This window comes from Tursiops truncatus, chromosome 7 (assembly GCF_011762595.2).
Source record: "Tursiops truncatus isolate mTurTru1 chromosome 7, mTurTru1.mat.Y, whole genome shotgun sequence".
Taxonomy (NCBI): domain Eukaryota; kingdom Metazoa; phylum Chordata; class Mammalia; order Artiodactyla; family Delphinidae; genus Tursiops; species Tursiops truncatus.
This window is the reverse complement of record NC_047040.1, coordinates 29439818-29467154: the sequence shown is the minus strand read 5'-3', so window position 1 is coordinate 29467154 and position 27337 is coordinate 29439818. Positions and strand designations below refer to the sequence as shown.

General features: G+C 38.9%; 1 protein-coding gene across 1 annotated transcript in view; it reads left to right on the top strand.

Annotated features, from left to right (window-relative positions):
- ADAM23 (ADAM metallopeptidase domain 23) overlaps positions 1-27337 on the top strand; it is a 150405-nt gene that overhangs the window by 24651 nt on the left and 98417 nt on the right. The window contains exon 3 of the mRNA XM_073807353.1: positions 21233-21309. Within this exon, the coding sequence (XP_073663454.1) occupies positions 21233-21309 (77 nt within the window). The remainder of the gene's footprint in view (positions 1-21232; positions 21310-27337) is intronic.

Genomic DNA, 27337 nt, shown 5'->3' with positions numbered 1-27337 from the left:
AAGATACATGCACCCCAATGTTCATAGCAGCACTATTTACAATAGCCAAGACATGGAAACAACCTAAGTGTCCATTGACAGATGAATGGATAAAGAAGATGTGGTACGTATATACAATGGAATATTAGCCATAGTAAAGAATGAAATAATGCCATTTGCAGCAACATGGATGGACCTAGAGATTATTATATTAAGTGAAGTAAGTCAGACAAAGACAAATATAATATAATATCACTTATATGTGAAATCTAAAAAAAATGATATAAATGAACTTACAAAACAGAAATAGACTCACAGACATAGAAAACAAACTTATGGTTACCAGAGGGGATAGTGGGGGTTGGTGAGGGGGAAATAAAGTATGAGTTTGGGATTAACATATACACACTACTATGTATAAAATAGATAAACAACAAGGAACTACTGTATAGCACAGGGAACTATATTCAATGTCTTGTAATAACCTATAATAGAAAATGAATCTGAAAAAGAATACACACACACACACACACACACACACACACATATATATATAAGATACGTATAAATAACTGAATCACTTTGCTGTACAGCTGAAGCTAACGCAACTTTGTAAATTAGCTATAATTCGATTTAAAAAATGGTTAAAACTAAAAAAGAGAAATATTTAGAAGTTGTATGTTTTAATTCTTCAGGGGAATTAAGAAATTGAGAAAATGGGCTAAATGTTTCCTGTTAATAAAAAGAAGAAAAATACAATAAAAAAAAGATTAGGCCCCTAAGATGGTAGATACAGTTAGAAAATTAAAATCACGAGGTGTATACCTTTAAAAATTTCTAAAATGAGGTATATGACAATGTATACCTAAAAGCAGTGACCAGTTTGAAATATTAAAGGTAGTTAAGACAGCATGGCTTTCTGAATATGAAGATGACTTTTGGGAAATCAATGATAAGCATTGTATTGTTTCTTAGGAATACTTAATATAGATACATTAATGCTTTTAACCCGTGTGGTTTGTTAAAGAACTAACACCCTCATTTGCTAATCATTCTTTTGTAATTTTAACAAATATATACAAGACATATGAAAATGATGTTCTTGGACTTTAATTCTTTTTTTTTTAACATCTTTATTGGAGTATTATTGCTTTACAATGGTGTGTTAGTTTCTGCTGTATAACAAAGTGAATCAGCTATACATGTACATACATCCCCATATACCCTCTCTCTTGCGTCTCCCTCCCACCCTCCCTATCCCACCCCTCTAAGTGGACACAAAGCACTGAGATGATCTCCTTGTGCTATGCGGCTGCTTTCACTAGCTATCTGTTTTACATTTGGTAGTGTATATATGTCCATGCCACGCTCTCACTTCGTACCAGCTTACCCTTCCCCCTCCCTGTGTCCTCAAGTCCATTCTCTATGTCTGCATCTTTATTCCTGTCCTGCCCCTAGGTTCTTCAGAACCATTATTATTATTATTTTTTTTACATTCCATATATATGCGTTAGCATACGGTATTTATTTTTCTCCTTCTGACTTGCTTCATTCTGTATGACAGACTCTAGGCCCATCCACCTCACTACAAATAACTCAATTTTGTTTCCTTTTATGGCTGAGTAATATTCCATTGTATATATGTGCCACATCTTCTTTATCCATGCATCTGTCAATGGACACTTAGATTGCTTTCATGTCCTGGCTATTGTAAATAGAGCTACAATGAACATTGTTGTACATGACTCTTTTTGAATTATGGTTTTCTCAGGGTATATGCCCAGCAGTGGGATTGCTGGGTCGTATGGTAGTTCTATTTTTAGATTTTTGAGGAACCTCCATACTGTTCTCCATAGTGGCTGTATCAATTTACATTCCCACCAACAGTGCAAGGGGGTTCCCTTTTCTCCACACCCTCTCCAGCATTTATTGTTTGTAGATTTTTTGATGATGGCCATTCTGACCGGTGTGAGGTGATACCTCATTATGGTTTTGATTTGCATTTCTCTAATGATTAGTGATGTTGAGCATCCTTTCATGTGTTTGTTGGCAACCTGTATATCTTCTTTGGAGAAATGTCTATTTAGGTCTTCAGCCCATTTTTGGATTTGGTTGTTTGTTTTTTTGATATTGAGCTGCATGAGTTGCTTGTATACTTTGGAGATTAATCCTCTGTCAGTTGCTTCGTTTGCAAATATTTTCTTCCATTCTAAGGGTTGTCTTTTCGTCTTGTTTATGGTTTCCTTTGCTGTGCAAAAGCATTTAAGTTTCATTAGGCCCCATTCGTTTATTTTTGTTTTTATTTCCATTTCCCTAGGAGGTGGGTCCAAAAGGATCTTGCTGTGATTTATGTCATAGAGCATTCTACCTGTGTTTTCCTCTAAGAGTATTATAGTGTTTGTACTTACATTTAGGTCTTCAATCCATTTTGAGTTTATTTTTGTGAATGGTGTTAGGGAGTGTTCTAATTTCATTCTTTTACATGTAGCTGTCCAGTTTTCCCAGAACCACTTATTGAAGAGGCTGTCTTTTCTCCATTGTATATTCTTACCTCCTTTATCAAAGATAAGGTGACCATATGTGCGTGGGTTTATCTCTGGGCTTTCTATCCTGTTCCACTGATCTATATTTCTGTTTTTGTGCCATATTGTCTTGATTACTGTAGCTTTGTAATATAGTCTGAAGTCAGGGAGCCTGATTCCTCCAGTTCTGTTTTTCTTTCTCAAGATTGCTTTGGCTATTTGGGGTCTTTTGTATTTCCATACAAATTGTGAAATTCTTTTGTTCTAGTTCTGTGAAAAACGCCATTGGTAGTATGATAGGGATTGCATTGAGTGTGTAGATTGCTTTGGGTAGTGTAGTCATTTTCACAATGTTGATTCTTCCAATCCAAGAACATGGTCTATCTCTCCATCTGTTTGTATCATCTTTAATTTCTTTCATCAGTGTCCTGTAGTTTTATGCATACAGGTCTTTTGTCTCCTTAGGTAGGTTTATTCCTAGTTATTTTATTCTTTTTGTTGCAATGGTAAATGGGAGTGTTTCCTTAATTTCTCTTTCAGATTTTTCATCACTAGTGTACAGGAATGCAAGAGATTTCTGTGCATTAATTTTGTATCCTGCTACTTTACCAAATTCATTGATTAGCTCTAGTAGTTTTCTGGTAGCATCTTTAGGATTCTCTATGTATAGTATCATGTCATCTGCAAACAGTGACAGTTTTACTTCTTCTTTTCCAATTTGGATTCCTTTTATTTCTTTTTCTTATCTGATTGCTGTGGCTAAAACTTCCAAAACTATGTTAAATAATAGTGGTGAGAGTGGGCAGCCTTGTCTTGTTCCTGATCTTAGTGGAAATGCTTTCAGTTTTTCACCATTGAGAACAATGTTGGCTGTGGGTTTGTCATATATAGCCTTTATTATGTTGAGGTAAGTTCCCTCTATGCCTATTTTCTGGAGAGTTTTTATCATAAATAGGTGTTGAATTTTGTTGAAAGCTTTTTCTGCATCTATTGAGATGATCATATGGTTTTTCTCCTTCAGTTTGTTAATATGGTGTATCACATTGATTGATTTGCGTATATTGAAGAATCCTTGCATTCCTGGGATAAACCCCACTTGATCATGGTGTATGATACTTTTAATGTGCTGTTGGATTCTGTTTGCTAGTATTTGGTTGAGGATTTTTGCATCTATGTTCATCAGTGATATTGGCCTGTAGTTTTCTTTCTTTGTGACATCTTTGTCTGGTTTTGGTATCAGGGTGATGGTGGCCTCGTAGAATGCGTTTGGGAGCGTTCCTGCCTCTGCTATAATTTGGAAGAGTTTGAGAAGGACAGGTGTTAGCTCTTCTCTAAATGTTTGATAGAATTTGCCTGTGAAGCCATCTGGTCCTGGACTTCTGTTTGTTGGAAGATTTTTAATCACAGTCTCAATTTCAGTGCTTGTAATTGGTCTGTTTATATTTTCTATTTCTTCCTGGTTCAGTCTCGGAAGGTTGTGCTTTTCTAAGAATTTGTCCATTTCTTCCAGGTTGTCCATTTTATTGGCATACAGTTGCTTGTAGTAATCTCTCATGATCCTTTGTATTTCTGCAGTGTAAGCTGTTAATTCTCCTTTTTCATTTCTAATTCTATTGATGTGAGTCTTCTCCCTTATTTTCTTGATGAGTCTGACTAATGGTTTATCAATTTTGTTTATCTTCTCAAAGAACGAGCTTTTAGTTTTATTGATCTTTGCTATTGTTTCCCTCATTTCTTTTTCATTTATTTCTGATCTGATCTTTATTATTTCTTTCCTTCTGCTAACTTTGGGGGTCTTTTGTTCTTCTTTCTCTAATTGCTTTAGGTGTAAGGTTAGGTTATTTATTTGAGATGTTTCTTGTTTCTTGAGGTAGGACTGTGTTGCTATAAACTTCCCTCTTAGAACTGTTGTTGCTGCATTCCATAGGTTTTGGGCCATCGTGTTTTCATTGTCATTTGTTTCTAGGTATTTTTTGATTTCCTCTTTGGTTTCTTCAGTGATCTCTTGGTTATTTAGTAGTGTATTGTTTAGCCACCATGTGTTTGTATTTTTTACAGATTTTTTTCCTGTAATTGATGTCTAGTCTTATAGCATTGTGGTCGGAAAAGATACTTGATATGATTTCAATTTTCTTAAATTTACCAAGGCTTGCTTTGTGACCTGAGATATGATCTATCTTGGAGAATGTTCCATGAGCACTTGAGAAGAAAGTGTAATCTGCTGTTTTCAGATGGAATGTCCTATAAATATCAATTAAGTCCATCTTGTTTAATGTATCATTTAAAGCTTGTGTTTCCTTATTTATTTTCATTTTGGATCATCTGTCCATTGGTGAAAGTGGGTGTGAAAGTCCCTTACTATGATTTTATTACTGTCGATTTTCCCTTTTATGAGTGTTAGTATTTGCATTATGTATTGAGGTGCTCCTATGTTGGGTGCATAAATATTTACAATTGTTATCTCTTCTTCTTGGATTGATCCCTTGATCATCATGTAGTGTCCTTCTTTGTCTCTTGTAATAGTCTTTATTTTAAAGTCTATTTTGTCTGATATGAGAATTGCTACTCCAGCTTTCTTCTGATTTCCATTTGTGTGGAATATCTTTTTCCATCCCCTCACTTTCAGTCTGTATGTGTCCCTAGGTCTGAAGTGGGTCTCTTATAGACAGCATATGTCCGGGTCTTGTTTTTGTATCCATTCAGCCAGTCTGTGTCTTTTGGTGGGAGCATTTAATCCATTTACATTTAAGGTAGTTATCAATATGTATGTTCCTATTACCATTTTCTTAATTGTTTTGAGTTTGTTATTGTAAGTCTTTTTGTTCTCTTGTGTTTCCTGCCTAGAGAAGTTCCTTTAGCATTTGTTGTGGAGCTTGTTTGGTCATGCTGAATTCTCTTAGCTTTTGCTTATCTGTAAATGTTTTAATTTCTCCATCAAATCTGAATGAGATCCTTGCTGGCTAGAGTAATCTTGGTTGTAGGTTTTTCCCTTTCATCACTTTAAATATGTCCTGCCACTCCCGTCTGGCTTGCAGAATTTCTGCTGAAAGATCAGCTGTTAACCTTATGGGGATTCCCTTGTATGTCAATTGTTGCTTTTCCCTTGCTGCTTTTAATATTTTTTCTTTGTATTTAATTTTTGATAGTTTAATTAATATGTGTCTTAGCGTGTTTCTCCTTGGACTTATCCTGTATGGGACTATCTGCGCTTCCTGGACTTGATTGACTATTTCCTTACCCATATTAGGGAAGTTTTCCACTATAATCTCTTCAAACATTTTCTCAGTCCCTTTTGTTTCTCTTCTTCTCCTGGGACCCCTATAATTCAAATGTTGGTGCATTCAATATTGTCCCAGAGGTCTCTGAGATTGTCCTCAATTCTTTTTATTCTTTTTTTTTTCTTTATTCTTCTCTGCGGTAGTTATTTCCACTATTTTATCTTCCAGGTCACTTATGCATTCTTCTGCCTCAGTTATTCTGCTATTGATTCCTTCTAGAGAATTTTTAATTTCATTTACTGTGTTGTTCATCATTGTTTGTTTGCTCTTTAGTTCTTCAGGTCCTTGTTAAACATTTCTTGTATTTTCTCCATTCTATATCCAAGATTTTGGATCATCTTTACTATCATTACTCTGAATTGTTTTTCAGGTTGACTGACTATTTCCTCTCCATTTGTTTGGTCTGGTGGGTTTTTACCTTGCTCCTTCATCTGCTGTGTATTTCTGTCTTCTCATTTTGCCTAACTTACCGTGTTTTGGGGTCTCCATTTTGCAAGCTGCAAGTTCGTAGTTCCCAGTGTTTTTGGTGTCTGCTCCCAGTGGGTAAGTTTGGTTCAGTGGGTTGTGTAGGCTTCCTGATGGAGGGGACTGGTGCCTGTGTTCTGGTGGATGAGGCTGGATCTTGTCTTTCTGGTGGGCAGGTCCACATCTGGTGGTGTGTTTTGGGGTGTCTGTGGACTTATTATGATTTTAGGCAGCCTCTCTGCTAATGGGTGGGTTTGTGTTCCTGTCTTGCTAGTTGTTTGCCATAGGGTGTCTAGCACTGTAGCTTGCTGGTCATTGAGTGGAGCTGGGTCTTAGCATGGAGATGGACATCTCTGGGAGAACTTTTGCCATTTGATGTTACATGGGACCAGGAGGTCTCTGGTGGACCAATGTCCTGAACTTGGCTGTCCCACCTCAGAAGCTCAGGCCTGACACTGGCCAGAGCACCAAGACCCTGTCCGCCACATGGCTCAGAAGAAAAGTGAGAAAAAAAGAAAGAAATAAAGAATATAAAATAAAGTTATTAAAATAAAAAAATATTAAAAATAAAAAATAAAAGGGTAATAAAAAAAGAGAAAGAAACAAGAGAGCAACCAAACCAAAAAATAAATCCTCCAATGATAACAAGCACTAAAAACTATACTTAAAAAACCCAAAAACCAAAAAACAGAAACCAAAAACAGACAGTCAGAACCCTAGGACAAATGGCAAAAGCAAGCTATACAGAAAAATCATACAAAGAAGGATACAGATACACACTCACAAAAAGAGCAAAAGTAAAAGAATATGTATATAACAAATTAAAAAAGGAGGAGAGCAACCAAATCAATAAACAAATCTACCAATGATAATAAGCTCTAAATAGTAAACTAAGATAAACATAATACCAGAAACAAATTAGATGCAGAAAGCAAATCCCCAGTCTACAGTTGATCCCAAAGTCCACCACCTCAATTTTGGGATGATTCTTTGTCTATTCATTTATTCCACAGATGGAGGTACATCAAGTGGATTGTGGAGATTTAATCCACTGCTTCTAATGCTGCTGGGAGAGATGTCCCTTTCTCTTCTTTCTTTGCACAGCTCCTGGGGTTCAGCTTTGGATTTGGCCCTGCTTCTGCATGTAGGTCACCTGAGGGTGTCTGTTCCCTGTGCAGACAGGACGGGGTTAAAGGAGAAGCTGATTAGGGGGCTCTGGCTCACTCAGGTGGGGGGGGGAGGGAGGGGTACGGAATGCAGGGCGAGCCTGCGGTGGCAGAGGCTGATGTGACATTGCACCAGCCTGAGGTGTGCCGTGGGTTCTCCTGGGGAAGTTGTCCCTGGATCACGGGACCCTGGCAGTGTGGGCTGCACAGGCTCCCGGGAGGGGAGGTGTGGATAGTGACCTGTGCTCTCACACGGGCTTCTTGGTGGCGGCAGCAGCAGCCTTAGTGTCTCATGCCTGTCTCTGGGGTTCGCGCTGATAGCCGCGGCTCGTGCGTGTCTCTGGAGCTCGTTTAGACGGTGCTCTGAATCCCCTCTCCTTGTGCACCCCGAAAAAATGGTCTCTTGACTCTTAGGCAGTTCCAGACTTTTTTCTGGACTCCTTCGCGGCTAGCTGTCATGCACTAGCCCCTTCAGGCTGTGTACACGCTGCCAACCCCGGTCCTCTCCCTGGGATCCTACCGAAGCCCGAGCCTCAGCTCCCAGCCCCCACCTGCCCCGGCGGGTGAGCAGACAAGCCTCTCGGGCTGGTGAGTGCTGGTCGGCACCGATCCTCTGTGCGGGAATCTCTCTGCTTTGCCCCCCGCACCCCTGTTGCTGTGTTCTCCTCCATGGCTCCGAAGCTTTCCCCCTCCGCCACCCACAGTCTCCACCCGTGAAGGGCCTTCCTAGTGTGTAGAAACTTTTCCTCCTTCACAGCTCCCTCCCAGAGGCGCAGGTCCCGTCCCTATTCTTTTGTCTCTGTTTTTCCTTTTTTCTTTTGCCCTACCCAGGTACGTGGGGGAGTTTCTTGCCTTTGGGAGGTCTGAGGTCTTCTGCCAGAGTTCAGCAGGTGTTCTGTAGGAGTTGTTCCACATGTAGATGTATTTCTGATGTATTTGTGGGGAGGAAGGTGATCTCCACGTTTTACTCCTCCGTCATCTTGAAGGCGCCCCCCAGACTTGAATTCTTTTGGAGAAATTTGTAGTGCATATTATATCTCTTGTGTTGCAAAGTGATGTTGTTTTAGTAGAAAATGTTATTGTAAAACCCAGTGAGTGGGTTGCTTTGTACTGACGTCTATAGTCCCCTTCTCTCCTGCCCCCTTTCTCCCCAGTTATCTTAGCTTTCTCATTTAAGCCCAAGTTATTTCAGACAAGAAGTTATCTGCTGAATGATACTTTCCTCGTTAGTTCTTTTACTGGAATTTTTTTGTATCCCCAGCATTCATTCATTTATTCATTCATTCATATGCTCAATCATTTATTTAATCATCACTCAGTAAATGCTAATGAAAAGATATATCTATATGCTTATATCTAACTGCAAAATCCACATATCTACTTGCATATATAATGTGCATATCAAACTTAATAGGTTTAAAACAGAAGTTCTGGTTTCCCACTGCCACTTTTTCCTCCTGCAGTGTTCCCCATCCAAATACATTGCTCACTCCTTCTGGTTATTTAGGCTAAAAATTCTGGCGATTTCCTTGGTCCCCTTATTTCATTCATAAGCAATAACTGACCTGTAAGCAACTCTGTTGACTCTGCTTTCACTGTGTACCCAGAATCTGACCACTTCTCATCAATTCCACTGTTACTACTGAAGTCCAACCCACCATCAACTCCTGCCTGGATTATTGCAACAGCCTCTTAACTGGACTTTCTGCTTTCTCCCTTGGTCCCTCATCTTTAGTCTATTGTCAACACAACAGCCTGAGTGAACTTTGAAAAATGGAAGGCAGATATGTCACTCTTCAGCTCAAAAACCTCAGTGACTTCCTATTTCATGAAGAGTAAAAGGCAGAGTTCTTACAGTGGCCTACAAGGTCCTATACATTTGACCCCCTGTTGCTTCCCTAACTTCAGTGCCTATGACACTCCCCTTGACTAACTCCACTTGACCCAAACTGGCCTTCTTGCAATTCTTTAACATACCAAGTATACTCCTGCCTCACAACTTTTGCAACCACTGTTCCCTCTGCCAGGAATTCTCTTTCCCCAGATATCCATGTGGCTTGTTCCTTCACCTCCCAATCTTTGCTCAAATGTCACCTTTTCAAAGAGTTCTTCTCTGTCCACTCTATTTAATATTATCACCTCTTTTTACTATACACTCCCTTTGCCTCTTACTTACTTTATTCCTTTTACCTATAGCGTTTATCACCATCCAACTTGCTTTAAATTTATTTGTTGATTCTATTTCTCCCCACTACCCCTCAATACATACTAAAATGCAAACTCCAGAAAACCAAAGCTTCAGCTTGAAACATGGTAGACACAATAATTATTTGTTGAATGAGTAAATGATTTCATATGTGATGTAGAAGCCAATAAGGTCGCATATAATCTGAGGAAATAGATGTATTTCGAAATACTATTTTTATTTTTGTATGTCTTCAAGGTTCCATCTTATTATAGGTTCTCATTTGGAAATAAAAATGAGATTTAATGAACCTAAAACATTCTGTAGACATAGTGAGATCTATCGTTTGCTTACTAAAATAGTCAGGATATTCTGCATAGCAGTCAGTATTCTAAATGCTAGTTTTAAAAATTAGGTGACTACAGGCTGTGCAGTTGTCATTTTGAAGAATTCTATGGAAGAATTTTTCTAACATTTTTCTAACATGTTAGAAAAAATGAGATCACATCAATATTAGCTTTTCCACATCTAACTTTGAGTAAGGTATGTGTAGTGCACGTGATATTTGTTTTGAGTAAAATTGTGTTACATGACAGTTGTGAGCCTCTATATCCGGGAACACACTTTAATGGTGTGACTTAGGAAGCCTAATGGCACCTGCATTTTGTAAAATGGGAAAATCCATTTTTGGCATGGCCTCCAGTTTGAAGTTACTCTTTGCATCCAAAAGGGCAGAATGCAACCGATCCATGGTCATAACTAAGATCAGAGCAAAGGACAGAGCCAGACACAGCTGAGAACCAGAAAACACAGAACTCTTTCTAATCCATAGATGTAGACAGAGCTGGGTTCCTGTGGACAAAAGGAGTTTCCACTCCAGTGACACAGAACTTGTGACCCACATCTTGCAGAGGGTAGTTAAGGGAAGCAGAGACCTCTTAGGAATACTGTTGTCAAACAGCTATGTATTTACCATGAATTCATAAGCAGAGCCTGAAACATTTCTTCAAATAGAAATAACAGAACTGGTCTAGAGATCCCAATACAAATCAGTTCTGGGCAAGAACAGTGTTGGTTCCACCAGTGAAGGTCAATAGAATCAAGGTAACTCAAGAGAAGAGGGATCTGGCCTGGACAGGTCTGCTTAACCTCCCTTGGTTATACATTTCCAGTTGTTTTTTAATGAGGGAGATCTGGAAATTTATATTTGAATTTACTCTATATCATTTATGGTTTGCTGTATGTAGCAATGCTTAAGTGGACTGTGTAATTACTGTATCATAGTTCTCATTCTGTATTTTAGACTCATTCATTCTTTTTTTTTTTTTTTTTTTTTTTTTTTTTGCGATACGCGGGCCTCTCCCTGTTGTGGCCTCTCCCATTGCGGAGCACAGGCTCCGGACGTGCAGGCTCAGCGGCTATGGCTCACGGGCCCAGCCGCTCCGCGGCATGTGGGATCTTCCCGGACTGGGGCACGAACCCGTGTCCCCTGCATCGGCAGGCGGACTCTCAACCACTGCGCCACCAAGGAAGCCCGACTCATTCATTCTTAACTAATCTGTATGTGGTCATCGTAAAGATCCAAGTGAAAGAACCTTCTTTTGCTCTACATAGATATTTGAGTTGACTTGAGTCCACTGGGCTGTTGTACGTAGCATTCCAAGGACCAGAGTGGACAGGCCAAGAAAGTAGGGCTCATCATGGACAGCTGCCTCTCAAGGGCTTTTTCCTTCCAGGAAAGTATTAAGGTTATATAAGCAAATTAAAAAAACCTGTCGGGTAATGAGTCGAAGCCATTAAGCATGGAACTTGATGTTTTTTGTTTTCCAAACCTTATACACTACTTCTGTTCTTTTATTTAAATTATTTAGTGGGTGTTCAATAATTCTGGCTAGAAAGACAGAATTTGTTCTTGCTTGTGATGAAAGTGTCAGCAGTGAGAGATGCACTCCTTGGAGATGCACAGTTTGGATGTAGAAACTGATGAGGAAAAAGAACAAGGTGAATCACACCTCAGCTACTAGATTAATCCATCAAATTAAATGTTACTATTCAGGAAAGACAGCAGAAAGAAACCGCTTCCATGGTAACTGTTGTCAGAATTGTATTTTTACTCATCTTTCAGAAAATATATGAAAGCCAAATAATATAGCTCTAGTGATACTTGTAATGATTTACTCATTTTCAAATAGCAAGAGCTCTGAAGGCTTGATTTCATCTCTCTCTTGAGTTGGCATTGTCAGTTTAATATCCAGCCAACGTTAATCGCTGAGGGTGAATGTATAGAAGACAGTTCGTATAAATGTCCAAAGATGGTTTATCAGCGAAAGTGTATTGTTACAAAGTTCTCCTGGGTTGCCGAGTGATCACTAAGGAAGATCTTAGTGTGACTCCCTCCCCCACCCTCAATAATATTAGATGTAGCTTCTCTTCTTTGGCTGGTCATGAGGAATTTTACAAATACATTTTCAGTAGAGAGAACTCATGATTTATTCACTGGACTATCTGCTTGGATTATCAATGCCTATTTTCTCTCTTTCTCTTCAGTGTCTATCTTTTGTCTGTATCAGACTTTGAGAGCACTTCAAACTGAGGGGTAGGTAAGAAAAGGGAGGAAGATGAAATTGGATTCTCTTTAAAACTGGTTTATTTAGAAAAGAGCTCTCGTAAAAGATTTGGTCAGAAATCAGAATTCAACCTGCTATCCTTTTTTTCTGTATGATCAGATTGGATAATTGAATGTTGGCTTGATTTCTTTCAGAGCAGACGTTCTATCTTTCTTGGCTAGGCTGGCACAGAGAACAAGGTCATACAGTGACCTGCTTCCTTCACTGGGAGATGCTGATCTGCTGTGACCTGTGAGAAGACTCTGCTTTGCTGATGTTTTGGTGTTGTTTCTGTAATATCCATCTAGGCTAGGACTTCAGCTTCCTAGTTTCAGGTTAAAAGATAGATTAATTCACAAAATACCTTAGTATTTGTTGGACTTGTATGTGTTCACATGACTTACTGACCTCGTGCAATGCTTATTTTGTAATAAATTACCATGTGTTAATTCTCACAATTAAATTCTACAATCCAAACTATAATTTAACTCTCCAGAGTGGAAGACTTCCTGTCTTTTACTTTAAAGGCATGTTTCTTAAGTGTCTATTTGTTAGCAAACACTTGGAAACACTTTGAAATTTCATCCTATTAATTCAGTCCTAGAGCTATCTGAATTCTCTCTTTAAATGCTCTCCAGCAAGCTTTTCTTAGCTCTCTCTAGCCCTCAGCATTCTCATTCCTCATATATAAATGTACTTGCTACCCATACCGTACACTCGTTCCTATTAAACTGAGTAGTCAGTCATGGTTAAATAATATGTGACATCTTTACAAATAATATTTACTATTATCATTTAATTGAAGTATTATATTTCTTTTTGGTTTCTCATTTCATTTCCCTAACCAGATTATAAACTTTTTGATCTAAATACTAATTCTTCTATATCTGTATATCTGCCACCATAGCTCACCCAAGGTAGGGATTCAATACAAGTTTGTTAATGGGTTAACCAAACCAATGCAAGTTTGTTAATCCTGTGAAATGGAACATGCTAGAAGTAAACATGATGATATTCTCTCCCACGAGCTACCTATTTAAATGCATCTTGGGAAGAACATTGAACAAATTAATTTGCAAAATTGCCTTCATGTAACATTTGCAGCTGTTCCACTTCTCAGGAAAATGATTCATATTATTTTAAAGACATGGCAACTTGAACAAGGTCAAAGCATAATACCTAATGGTATTTAGCAATGCAAATATAAAATTTGCAAACTTTGCAGAGTCTAAATGCGCATTGGATTTTCTAGGAGGTGCCCAGCTATATTGGGAGGGAGTTTTTAAGGTAGAGCTTGACTGATAACCTTTCCAAAACGTTAATATAGTTTTCTTCTTCTGTTTTTCTCTTCCTCCTTTTACTTTACCTCCTTTCTAAATTATTGATCTCTTTCTATGTGGCCAACTTTTTCTAGGAACTTTTTTTACGTTGTTATATAATTTAATCATCACATACATCCTGTTGGTAAGCTATTATTATTTATATTTTAATGACCAGGAAACATTGAGGTTTGGAGGTTTAAGGACTTCTGGCATGAACTTGGCACTTTTTCTCCCTGAACCTCATCTTTCTTTCTTTGATGTGTGACCTTGTATAAAAATATCATTTAACCCCTCTGTGCCTTTTAAAAATGTTTTTCTTCTATAAGAGGATAATAAAAAAGTCTGCCCTACTAGCTTTATGTTATTCTAGATAATTGAGATAAAACACAAGAAATACAGGGCATTATTATTTTTATTATATATGAGTCTTGATCACATTGGTGATCACCAGTGTGCAAACTTAGAATAAGGGATTAGAACTAGATTATAATTTTAAATGTCCTATTGATATTTTCTTTTGCTCTTTAAGACTCCTAAAACATATTCCCATATTTGAGTTTTTGCATTACACAGAAAAAAGATCCACAAGCTGGACTTTTATGTTTCTCTAGCTGTGGGATAGACCCAGATTGGTCATGTACAGAAAAGCCTGTATGAGCAAAGAAAGTAACATATTTTCTTATTTATTTATTTTTGCTTATAAATCTCAGTTACACGGCTTTATTCAATAGAATATTAGATCAGTTCAGTTCTCAAGTTGTGATTTTATAAGACTTATGAGAAAATCTGTTGATAGTGAGATTGCTTGACATTTTCTTTTACATTTTGCTCCTTTCTCACTTCTTTTTTTTTTTAATATTGGCATATAGTTGATTTACAATGTTGTGTTAGCTTCAGGTGTACAACAAAGTGATTCAGTTATGCATATACATATATCTATTCTTAAGAAAGTGATGTATTTTCCTCAAACTGATTTCATTTTAAACTTGGCAGGATTCTGTGTCTCCTGTTTTTCTATGTAGAGAAAAACATACTGTGCAACCAAGATTGATGCAAAACTCCCTGGTGAAGGAACTCAATCCGTTCTTTCTTCAGCAACTCAACCCTTTACAACAAAGCATGCTTCTAGTATCTGATTAGCTGGTTCTCTTCCTTCCTTCTTAGTTGGGGAATTTCCAAAGCTGTCTTCTCTGAAATACCATAAAATGTCCTGGAACTCAAAAGAAGAAGGTCTTTGAAATTCTATGAACTTTTCCCACTGTATTTGAAGAAAAAAGGGTGGAAACTCTTGAAGAATCTAGATCTATTGAAAAATCATTGAGAGTAGGGGAAAAAACCATGAGCAAAAAGATAAAGGGAGGGAAAAAATTTTCCTGAAAATGTTATAGTTTATACATGTGTGCACACACAGACACACACACCATATATGTTTGATATTTTAATGAACATAGAATAAACGATATTATCATAGCAATGAGGGAAATAAAAACAAGAAAAGGGACTTCCCATATATATGGACATATTTTTCTTTCTTTAAGTAAAAACATTGTGTATTTCATCATTTTAATGAGAATCTTTTAAAGTGTACAATACACCCTCCTGACTTCTTATATAGAGGACCCTCACTGTCATTGTGCACTTTCTAAGGAGGCAATGCTGGAAAGAAAACTAAACCAGGAGACCTTTCCCCGGGCTCCAGCTCAGTCTTCTACTCACCAGCCATGAGACTGTTCTGATCATTTCCCCTCTTTTGTCTCAGCTTCTTCATGTGGAAAATTCAGGCAAAATTTAGAAATATATTCTGCCCAGGTGCAACCCGCTTCCAGCTCCCTGTCTGTGAGCCAATATTGTTCTGCATTTCCTCCAATTAACTCTGATGATGTAAAAAGATTAAAATGCATCCTCCATGGCAGAATGGCACCTTGAAATTTTAACATCTGTGACTCCATAGTTCTGTGATTTCCTTCTAATTATGTGGGCCAAATTTGGTTAAGTGGGGAAAATTCTCTGATTTTTCTGACAAAAATAAGAAGAAAGAAAATTTTTTCTGCATTAAGATGTACTTTATAATGCGATGAATATAATAATTACTTGCTGGACATATTAATATTTTGCATATCTTTCTGTGATAAATATATTAGGGAACCTTATTTCCCAAAGTGATTGCCAAAAAAAAAAAGGGACTTCCCTGGTGGCGCAGTGGTTAAGAATCCACCTGCCAATGCGGGGGACAGGGCTTAGATCCCTGGTCTGGGAAGATCCCACATGCCGCAGAGCAACTAAGCCAGTGCACCACAACTGCTGAGCCTACGCTCTAGAGCCTGCGAGCCACAACTACTTAGCCCGCATGCCACAACTACTGAAGCCCATGCGCCTAGAGCCCGTGCTCCTCAATGAAGAGTAACCCCCGCAATGAGAAGCCTGTGCACTGCAACAAAGAGTAGCCCCCGCTAGCTGCAACTAGAGAAAGCCTGCGTGCAGCAACAAAGACCCAATGCAGCCAAAAAAAAAAAGAAAAAGAAAAAGAAAAAATTTACCTACAGTCTCATTAGTAATCAACTGTTTACCTGTTTTACGTTTTCCATGATCCCTTCTGGCAGAGAAGACAGTTTTATTAATCTGGCTTCTAACTCTAATTATAGCATTTTTCTCTCTCAAGCACCTCCTTTCCTAGAAGCCCATAGCTCTCCTCTTTAGGAAGCAGAGCTTATATCATCCTCGTGGTGTCTGCTCAGGCTTGCTTGATACCTTCCAGGTCTTCTGCTCTCCATTTGTAAAGCATTTTCTTGTCTTATTGCTATGCCACTCTGGATATGTTTCCTTTGTTACTTAAATGAGTGTCTCCCTAACTAAACTGAGTATATCTTAAGAGCAGGGAAACTTCTTCTAAATTTTCCTCTGTTACCCAAACCATGTACCTTATAGAGCGTAGTAAAGTAAAATACATGCTCAGTGGATGTTGTGATTGATAGTAGACATCTCAATTCAAGTTGCTCATTTTCTACTGAAATTCAGTCTTGTAATATTTTCTGAATTCTGAGAAAGTGTAAACTGTTCATTTCCCATAATCACTTATGCACACACTCTGTAGAATTTACAACTCCTTACAAGTAGTAAAGAATACTAATTGAATACTTCTTATGTATTCATTTTTGCATGAAAACATATATATCCTGGAAATACCTGCTTTTTATTTCCATAAGTAGATAGTCATCTTTTTCTCTTGTTTTCATGTCCATATTAATGTTAACTATTCTAGACTATAAGTCCCAAGAAAACATAACTGTGTCTTTCAGCTTATGTAATGTACCTTACCCAAAGCCGAGCATTTATGATTGCTTCGAAGCATAACATTGCTGGATAAGATGCAAGGCCAATCTTAGGTGAGGACCCTAAAAGCCTTCTGAAGTTATTTAATATGATACCATGAGGTAAAAAAACAGGAAAACAAAAGCACACTGTTAGGATGTATAAATTGTTCTTCAGTGAAGGAGGTTTGTGTATGTAATTGAGTTTAGTTGCTTCTGTTTATAGAGCTCCTGTAATTTCCCTGTGCCAGATCCTGAGTCAAAAGAAAAATCTCAAAGTGCTTAGGCAACAGCTGTTCTCAGTCTTTCAGGATGGTAATTCTGAGCCCAGGGTTGTGCTTATTCTTGTCATGAAATGACGCTCTTTGACTTTAAAACCCTGCATTCTTCCACAGTGCTATTACAGTGACAGGTCTTGTAAAAACATGTGTTAATCTTTAAGTCTGTTTAGCAGATATCCCAGTGGAGCAAATAGCCCATTATGACCTTACGTGTGGTTCATGAACTCTTCTCTGAAGTATTCCTGTGATTTTGTATCATTGAACACATTCCTAAATCTCGCCGTGCAGGTCCTTCTTTGTAAAAGAAGAGCAATACTCTTTGAGGTAGTCTTTGTGTTTTCAGTGGGTTTCAGTGGTGCTGGTCAGTTAGTCAACTCTAAAATATTTAATAAACCATAAGTGATATGGCTGTATATTATAAAAACTTTCTACCCATCCTAACCATTCTTCTAATTTTTCTACCATTTGGAAGAAGTGGGTTAATATGAAATAAAAACAAATAATTTCAAAAAATGTGATTTGTAAAACAATAATGATGGGGACTCATTTTACCTGATTTGAAAACATATTTAAAATTGGCAATTATCAAAACTATATGCATGGTATTTTGTTAAAGAAAAACGGATCAGTTAATATAGAATAACATAGAGATACAAGAAGTTAAAACTTACTTTAATCATTTCTAGGGCAGAGCAGAAATAACAGAATGATAGGGAAAAGTAGCATTTGTCAGGTATTTATTTTGGTCTAGAGAAGAATCTGTACTCTGTGTACAAATGCAGAATGTATAGCAAAGGAAAGAGAAACGGAATGTAAGAAAAATAACATACATCACTGGATTGAAATTACTTAAAATGGATACAGATATTTTAGATGAATATACTAATTCCATTTGCTAACTATGCAAGGAAGATGAATGTTTAAGGAAATCTTAAATCATTTTATAGGAAAATGTGCTGCCTCTCAGCATTAAAGTGAATTCAAATGTTAAAACAGTCTTCCTGATAAAGGTAACAAAATCAGATTTTTTTTTTCCTATGGAGAAACAAGAATGCTGTTGATGACATTGCACTAATTGTTTCAGCTGTTGTGGAAAGTAATCTGTCAATACGTTTGAATCATAGTGTTGGTATTGATGATGATGATGATGATGATGACGACATATGCCAGACACTGTGCTGAGTAAGTGGGGGACATTTAAAGGAAAGCTCTGTGTCTTGGCCACACGTGTGTATATGTGAGCAGACACGTCATTGATCACGTCACACAAAGCCGCACAGTCTCCTGCCCACCTTTTCAGATTCATTGTTTGACATTTCCTCCAAAAGTCATTTATCTACAGGCCATATTCATTAAAATTTTTTTTAAGTTTGTTTTCCGTATTCATTTTTTACTTTTTTTTTTTTTTTTTGCGGTATGCGGGCCTCTCACTCTTGTGGCTTCTCCCGTTGCGGAGCACAGGCTCCGGACGTGCAGGCTCAGCGGCCATGGCTCACGGGCCCAGCCGCTCCGCGGCATGTGGGATCTTCCCGGACCGGGGCACGAACCCGTGTCCCCTGCATCGGCAGGCGGACTCTCAACCACTGCGCCACCAGGGAAGGCCCCTTTTTACTCTATTTTTTACAGATGTTTCCTCCCAGGTCCGGAATGTCTTTTCTTCTCTTGGCAGGAAGATTCTTACTCATTTTAAAAAATTTTGTTCAAACCGCACCTTGTCACTGAAGCCTTGGTCCCTGTGGTCCCTTAGGCACACGAAGGATGGCAGCCCTGCCTGCTTCTCTGGAGGCTGCCGCTTCCTTGAGCGTGGGGCTGTGTCCCAGCCATCTTTCTACACAGGGTGGGACTCAACACGTGTGTGTGGAAGGAGTAAATAAAATAAGCAAAGGAAAATCCCAGTATTACTATTATTTGCCAGCCCTTTCATTGAATTCTGTTAAACTGAAGCTTGTCACATTGACTCCGTATAAACTTATTTGACAATGATCAAATTGTCTGACTCTGAGCAATTTCTTTCAAATGGAGTAAGCAGTTACTACCGGGCTACGTTATTTTGCAACAGGGTTTTCTTGGGGTTTGTACTTGTCTCATTGCTTATTTGCTGTAAAATGAGCCTTTTGCTGGGAGGTTCTTTACATCAATAACAGACATACAGAGATTTGCCTAAATTTGAAATCAAAACACTTTTCTTTGGAATATTCATTTGGAAGTTTTGCTTCATTTGTTTTGCTAAGTCATAATTTATGTGTAGTTTTTTGTTTAATGTGTAGTTACTCTTTTTACCACAATATATTCTTGTTTATAAAGATGCTCAAAGAAGTACATTTATCACCTCTTTTAGATCAGGGTGCCATTAATGAACTCTCCTCTACTATTTAATATTCTTAAGAGAAATATGCCTAAGGATCTATCTTATTCTCAGGAAGTAAGGTTTTTCTTTTTTTTTTTTTAAACTTTTGGGACCCAGAGATGAAAAATTTCCCCTTGTACAAATTATTCATCAAATAAAAATTTTCATGCAAAAATTAATGCTTTAAGACACAGAATGAATTTAGATTAAAGACTCTGTGATATTTATAGTAGATAAATAGAGGTTCTGCTACAGATGACAGAGACCATACCTGACAAGACAGAAATTTCTTTCTCTCTCAAGGAGTTGTCTGAATACAGGAAGCTCAGATCAAGGATGATGACCCTGTTCTACTGATACATGGTTGTTTGGGGTAGACATGGCGTCCCGTGGTATTAGGGATTGAGGTGCCTTCTCTCTCATTGCTCTGTATTTAAAATTTAATATGTTAATTTCCTTTTAATTTTATTTATTTATTACAGAGTGACTATCTGATCAGCAGTTATGCTTGACAAGAAGCAGAAGTCATGGTTTATTTATAGTGTTTTATAGGTTTGGCATGGTAAAAGAGTCTTGACAATAAATACTTGGTTAATTAATTGAAAGTTCATGTATTTGGGGGAAGGGTTGTTAATGTACAACTGTTCGCAAGACCCTTGTGGTATGAGTTGTGGGGCAAACCGTCCAGGGTGGGAAGCGATCATACATTACTGTGGAGGGAGGGACAAATGCAGTGCTCCTGAAGTCCTGAGTTCGTTCCCAGCAGGCGTGTGAAGGAAGCTTCCTGGAAAGTAATGGCGTTGGGCTGTCCTTGAAGGATGTCTATAATGCGAAGTGGAGGAGAAGGGAAAAGAGGAGCATGGGGTGGCATTGAGGGAAGGGGGACTGGCAAGTGTCTGGTTGCCATGCATGTAGCACTTCACACACGACACCCACTGTACCTTAGGAATGAGGTCTGCAGGAAGGAGGTTTGTGTGTGTGTAGGGGGTAGGTGTTGCATGTATCCTTGTCCTTTTTTTTTTTTTCTTTCCTGATTGGGTGACAAAAGAGAGTTTTATCTTGGATAATACTTTAACAAAACTTCATTGATTTGTTAATTTACATTATGCAAGACGCTTCTGTGAGCTATACCAATCTTTAATACCTAGAACATATGATTCATGTTTAGATGAGATTATCTTTGTATTTGGATTAAATCACAATGAGGACAGTATTTGTAAATGTGTGACTTTCAAAGGGGGATATGAACTCTCGTTATCCACGACGGGCCTGGTTTGAAGTGCTTGCTGAAGTTAATAGGTTGTGCTATCCCATTTTACCGGCACATTCTGCTGATACATCATTTAGAGAAAGTTCCAATTCCTGATGAAGAGCAGAGCGCTGACATGAGTTTTCACTTAGGTGTGCAGAAAGAATCGGTTAGCTTTGTGCACGGAATAGGATGAAATCAAGCTTTAATTAGTCAGACTTTTGCATAATTCATCCCGGTCCCTTTGAAAGTCCAGTTGAATCTGCTCTTAATCTTTGTCACGATGGGTCCCTTTTAAAGGACTTTTATTAGTTCCTTCCTGCACAGATATTTAGGTCTTCCAAGTAAGGCTACGACAATGCACCTGATTTCTTAAAGAAATGAATTGTTACATAAGGATCCATAAAGAAATGAATCAGTCCAGAAAATTTTCTTCTTATTAAATATCATTCTTGATATCAATATAATCAGCTTTAAAGATAGGAAAGTAAGCTAAGGTTCTTTCTGTCTTTTTGAATCCATAGGCTGTCCATCTGGCCCAGGCAAGCTTCCAGATTGAAGCCTTCGGCTCCAAATTCATTCTTGACCTCACACTGAACAAGTAAGTATTTAGTTATGATCCTGTTAAGAAGTAAGTGCAGTAAAACTCTACTTCATGATAATATTTTAGTCAAAGTAATGTCTGTTGTTGAAGCAACTGATATTTTCTAGCTGATTATATGTCATATAGCACTTAAAGAAAAATATAAAAGTCTGAAGTTAATTCTTTTAATAATAATAATGTCTTTTTATTCCTGAAAGAAGAGGCATTTAACATTTAATTTGTTAAAAATCTCAAATACAGTTCTTAGATATTGTGATTTTAAATGGAACAAATATTTAAAGTAATGCTAGTTAGTTAAGTGCTAACTATAATCATTACAATATATAGCAAGCATGATAAATTACTGACTCAAGTATAGTTAGACTTCAGTCTAGAAATTCCACTTTACCTTTCAGTATGCAATTCACACGACTTCTGTATGAAGAACAGAAGAACAGAAGAACAGAAGAAAATGATCACTTGCAAATACCTATTTTGAGAAGGTTCTTTGCTTCGTAATTTGCTCTAATACAGTTGGTTAGAAATTTTGGTCCTGATGAAGATTTACCCGATTTTTCTTTGAGCATGTGTTTATGTTGATATATAAATGCTATTTCCCAAGTTGGAACCAATTGCACAGATGTCTTTGTACAAAGCACGAACAAGAGCTGTTGCCTTAAGCAGGGCTCTTCAGCCTCGAATTGAGCCAGCAGTGAGCCTTTCTTTGGTGAAAGAACTTTCCTGCATGGTTTTCTTTAGTTTAAGAAGCTCCAGTCAATATTTTAAACTCTCATCAGTATTTTGACCAAGACTGCATTTTTGCCAGAAAAATACCACGTAATGCTATCAGACACTATAATGTGGGTGACCACAGTCAATATCTGAGAGATTGCAGAGGACTATAAAGAACAACTATTAAATTTCTTGTGTGCCAAATTCTGTGAGCTCTGCAGAAAAAAAGATGCAGGGTCAGCTTGGGTGCTCCTTACTCAAGTGTAATTGCAGCTTTAAGTCAGAATGAATCAGCAGAACTCAGAATTTCCTGTGTTGAAGATACTGCAGGTTTTCCTCTTTGAGTCTGCTGAGCATTGGTTGAGTTCCTTTTCACCATGCTGGGTCAGCACTGTGCCTGCGAAAGGGTCATATGGGGACATCCAGGGTACTTAGAAGTCTGGAGACACATCAGAAGATTATTTACCACTAATATTTAACATGCAGAGGAATCAAATTGAGCACCTACTATGAGCAGTCCTTGCCTTAAGGAGCTTATAGTCTACTTGGGAGAGGTTAATAGATAAACGTATAATTTTAGAGCAGTGTGAAATTGGTTGTGCTGGAGATAGACATGGAATGCTATGGTAGCACTAGAGAGAGGAAGCTCTCCAGGCTGGAGGAGTGTGAAAAGGCATCTTAGGAAAGGTGATGCTTGAGCTAAATCTTGGAGGGCAAGTGCTAGTGAGGAAGGGAAGTGTTGGGGATGGATGGGCGAGAGAGGGAGAGGGAGAGGGAGAGGGAGAGGGAGAGGGAGAGGGAGAGGGAGAGGGAGAGGGAGAGGGAGAGGGAGAGGGAGAGAGAGAGAGAGAGAGAGAGAGAGAGAGAGAGAGAATGGAGAATTGTGTTCTAGGCAGAGGAGAGAGTGTGTGCTAAGGAGAAGGGCCATGTAGCAGTGGGGCATGTTAAAGGGAGCATGAGTCTTTTGTTGAATTTCTTGGTAAATTACAAGGTTGAGGGAGGTGAGTCAGAAGAGGTAGGCACAGGGACAGCTCAACTCATGCAAGATCTTGTATGTCATGCTCAGTGCTGGTCTATTATCCCCTAGACTGTGAAAAATGAAGTAAGCAGATAAACAGAAGTTCTGTTCTCAGGAAGTGCTAAAAGGCATGGAGAGGGAATGCTTTTGAGGAGTCTTCGTTTGATAAACATCATTAGGATTGCTTTGATGTGGGTGGCAAGGCAGAAAGAAGGGTTCAAGTTAAGAGGTACCTTGATTGCATAGCTGGGTGGAAGGTGGTATCCAGGTGAAATGGGCAGCACAGGGAAAAAACAGGTTAAATGGTGAAGAGAAAAGAATGTGAAATCAGAGTAGACATAATTGATTTGAGGGGCTTTGGGACATACATGAAGCCATGTCTAGGCAGTAGGTGGATATAACAGTCTAAAGCTCAGGGAAGAGGTGGGGGCTAGAGATAGTAGAGTTGAAAGTAGTTTCCATAGGAATGTTAATGATAAACGTGGTTGTGAATGAGACCATGTTCATTCAGGAAGGGTGGGTAAAATAAGGAGAGCATAAGTTGGGAAGATTGTTAAGGGTTGAGGAGAGGAAGAGGAGCCAATGAAGGGACAGAGAATGAGTGATCAGAGTAGTGGGAGGAGAATCAGGAGCATGATTGAATAGAGAGTTTCAAAACAGAAAGTTGTGATGTATAGCCTCACATGCAGCAGAATGATCTAGTGAGATAACGGGCAAAGATTACCTTTGTATTTACCTATTAAGTAATCACTGATGGTCTGAAGGCAGCAGTTTCCATAAAGTTTGGGGCAGAAACCAGGTTACAGTGGGCTGGGAGTGACTGAGAGGAGATGGTTTGGAGACAGCATTGCTCATTGGGTAAGTTTGGGTGAGAAGGAAAGAGAGCTAGCATAGTAGCCAGAAGAAGACATTGGGGTCTAGGAAGGGGTTTTCAGGGATAACAGAGCAAGTGTTAGGCTGACAAATGGAGATGTTAAGAGTGAGGAATGAAGATACAGAAGAGAGGAGATAATTTATGGAGCAAGATCTGGGTGAAGATAGAAGGGAGTGAGAGCAAGAACACAAGGGCAACTTAGTTTTGAACCAGGAGAGAGTTCATTCCTAACTTGTATGAAGGTATTAGGGCATATGCAGGTAGAGATAAGCTTGCAGGAGAAGGGATGGAGTTCAGTGCATCTCTGAAGATTTCTTTCTTCTTGGAGACAGCATTATCTACCATTGGGATGGAGAAGGAGGGCGGGTTGGGCTTGAGGAAAATGATGAAAGTTTAGGCTAACATGGAGAGAAATGGGTGAGGAAGCTCACCAAGGTCATGTTAAAGAATTTATGAGCAATCTTCATTAGAAGTCATATGTTATGTGTTGGTGTTTGTGTCATTGTACCTGATGGTGTTTTATTTTATTTTTTTAACCTGGAGTGCTCAGTAACTCCGTCACTGCACTGTGTGGGGGAGGAAGGTAGATTGTAGTGTGGGTGTTTTCTGGTGGTGACTCAGAGGAAGAGCAGTGGAGACAGAGCTCTTTGAACACTGGTGAATAACTAGGGTAGTTTGCTATCAGGATCCAGTTTGGGTAAGAATGGAGATGAGGTCAAGAGGACCAGGAAAAAATGGAGGTCTCTATAGGGACAAGTAAATGCAGTGAGAGGGAGACCATGAGACCCATAATCACATGGTGTCTCCCCTGTTCAGACTCCCGAGCCTTCTGAGCGCAACGTGTGTGTGCAATGCTCACATGATCTCCGGAGACAAGGGAATTGGGTAAGAGTGTGACAAGTGTTGGCCAGGGTGGGTCTCTACTTTGAATAACTTTCGATGGCTGTGATTCACTAAATTTCAATGGCTGCTCCATTAGAATGAACGTAAAGAGTCAAGAGAATTTTTAAAGTCAGTCATGGAGAAAGAGCTTCTGAGCAAAGAGGAATCTCATTTCCACCAAAGGGTGGTCGTTGCCACACTATTTACAACAATTTAAAATTGTTAAGGTGGGGAAGGGCAAAAGGTGTATGATAGGTCTACGAGCTCAGTGAAGGAAAGAAAGCATTAAGGTGTTAACATAAACTAATCAGAGTGGTATCTGCAGAATCTAAAGGGTTAATGACCTCACCCGGGCTGGACTGCCAGCTTGTGAAGACTACCCTGTTGTGAGTTCCTGGGAGGAGAACTTTCTGAGTCTGCGCTTTCATGGATTGAACAAGTGAGGCCTCGGCTTGCTGAGGCATCTCATGGCAGAGGTGCGTGTTTTAATTTAGCCAACAAATATTGAGTGAGCGTCTGCTCTATGCCTGCAATTGCTCTAGGTGCTGATGCTGCTGGGAGTGAAATAGACAAGTTCGCTGTCTCCCCTCATGGAGCTTTGTTCTAGGGGAAGACAGACAGTGAACCACTAAATAAAGACGAGTGCATTGAAAAACATATAGCTGGGCTACGTGATGGAAAGAGACTTCAGCTGGGAGTGGCCAGTGTGGTTTAGGTGTCACAGAAGCCAGAAGGTCTCTCTGAGGAGGGACATTGAGCTGAGACCTGATCATCCAAGATGAGACACCACATGAGGCTGGAAGGTGAGAAGGTTCCACTCAACTGGGACTGTGAGACAGCAAGTGCTGAGGAGAATGTGGGATGTTCAAGAAGGACCAAGGCTGATGTGACTGGAGTGCAGCGGGGGGCAGGGGATGGTGGGAGACTGAGGAGATGAGGTCAGAGAGGAAGCCGTGTAGCCAGACCGTGAAGGGCCGTTGTCCATGGGGAGGCATTTGGGTAGGACGCCACTGGAGGGCAGGAAGCATGGCCATCACACCGTTCGGTTTACCTTTTTTTAGCCCCAAAAGTCCTAGTTGTGGCTTCAGAGGATCTTTTGTCATACTCCTTTCAGGATACTCCCCTTTTCAATTTTGTTTTGTTTTTTCTCTAGAATGACCATTGTTCCAAGTTACATAAGGTTTAAAAAGGATTACTGGATTAACAATTCTGTTTCTTTTTTGGCTGTACCCCGTGGCATGTGGGATCTCCAGGGATCCAACCCGTGCCCTCTGCATGGAAGCACAGATTCTTAACCACTGGACCGTCAGGGAAGTCCCCAGCAATTCTTAACGTGTGTTGTTGATCCTTGGAAGTCCTCGGGGAGTCTGAGGATTGTGTCTCTGATATGTGTGATTGGAATTATGCCATATTTCCTATAGTTAAATTTGCTGGTGTCTTCAGCAAATGTTAATTGGGAATAATTGTGATCAGAGTTACATAATGGTTGAGAGCATAGGTTCTGGAGTCAAACAGACCTGGGTTTGAATCTGGAGGCTGTCATTTACTAGCTGTGTGACCTTGGGCAAATTTCTTAACTTCTTTTTTAGTAATAGTTTGAGATACAATTCACACACCATGAAATTCACTCCTTTAAAGTGTTCCCTTCAATGGTTTTTATTATGTTCACAGAGTTGTGCAGTTATTACCACCATCTAATTCCAGAGCATTTTTGTTGCCCCAGAAAGAAACCCTGTATCTATAGCAGTTCACATCCCCTCCCCCCAGGCTTCTGGTAACCACTCATCTACTTTCTGTTGCTATGAATTTTCTTATTCTGGACATTTTATATAAATGGATTTATACAACTTGTGACCTTTTGTGATTGGCTTCTTTACATAGTGTAATATTTTCAAGGTTCATTTATGTTGTAGCTGAATAATATGCCATTGTATGGATATATTCTTAGCTTCTTAAGCTATAGGTTGTTGTAAGGACTAACTAAGGTAATGTGTGGTACTTATACATGTCTGCTAATTGGAAAGGCATGCTCCATGCTGTGGACTGAATTCCCCCTAAAATTCCTATGTTTAAGCCTTAACCTGCAATATGACTGTATTTGGAGATAGAGCCTCCAAGGAGGTAATTAAGGTTAAATGAGGTCATATGGTGGAGCCTTGATCTGATAGGATTAGTGTTATTATAAGATAGACACCAGAGAGTTTGCTCCCTCTCTCTCTGCCATGTGAGGACACAGCAAGAAGGCAGCCATCTGCAAGCCAGGAAGAGAGACCTCACCAGGAACTGAATCAGCCAGCATCTTGTTCTTGGATTTCTAGTCTCCAGAAGTATGAGAAATAGATTTCTGTTGTTTAACCACCCAGTTTATGGTATCTTTGTTCTGATTTTGGGGGGTATTTGATTTAAGATGAATACCTAGAAAATGTTGATTTAAAGAAATATATGCCCACAGTAGTTTTCTCATGAAATGTAGTTCATGCAATGCTTTTGAAAGAAGAAAACAGCCACATTGATGTAGTTTCAGCTAGATTAAATAAAGA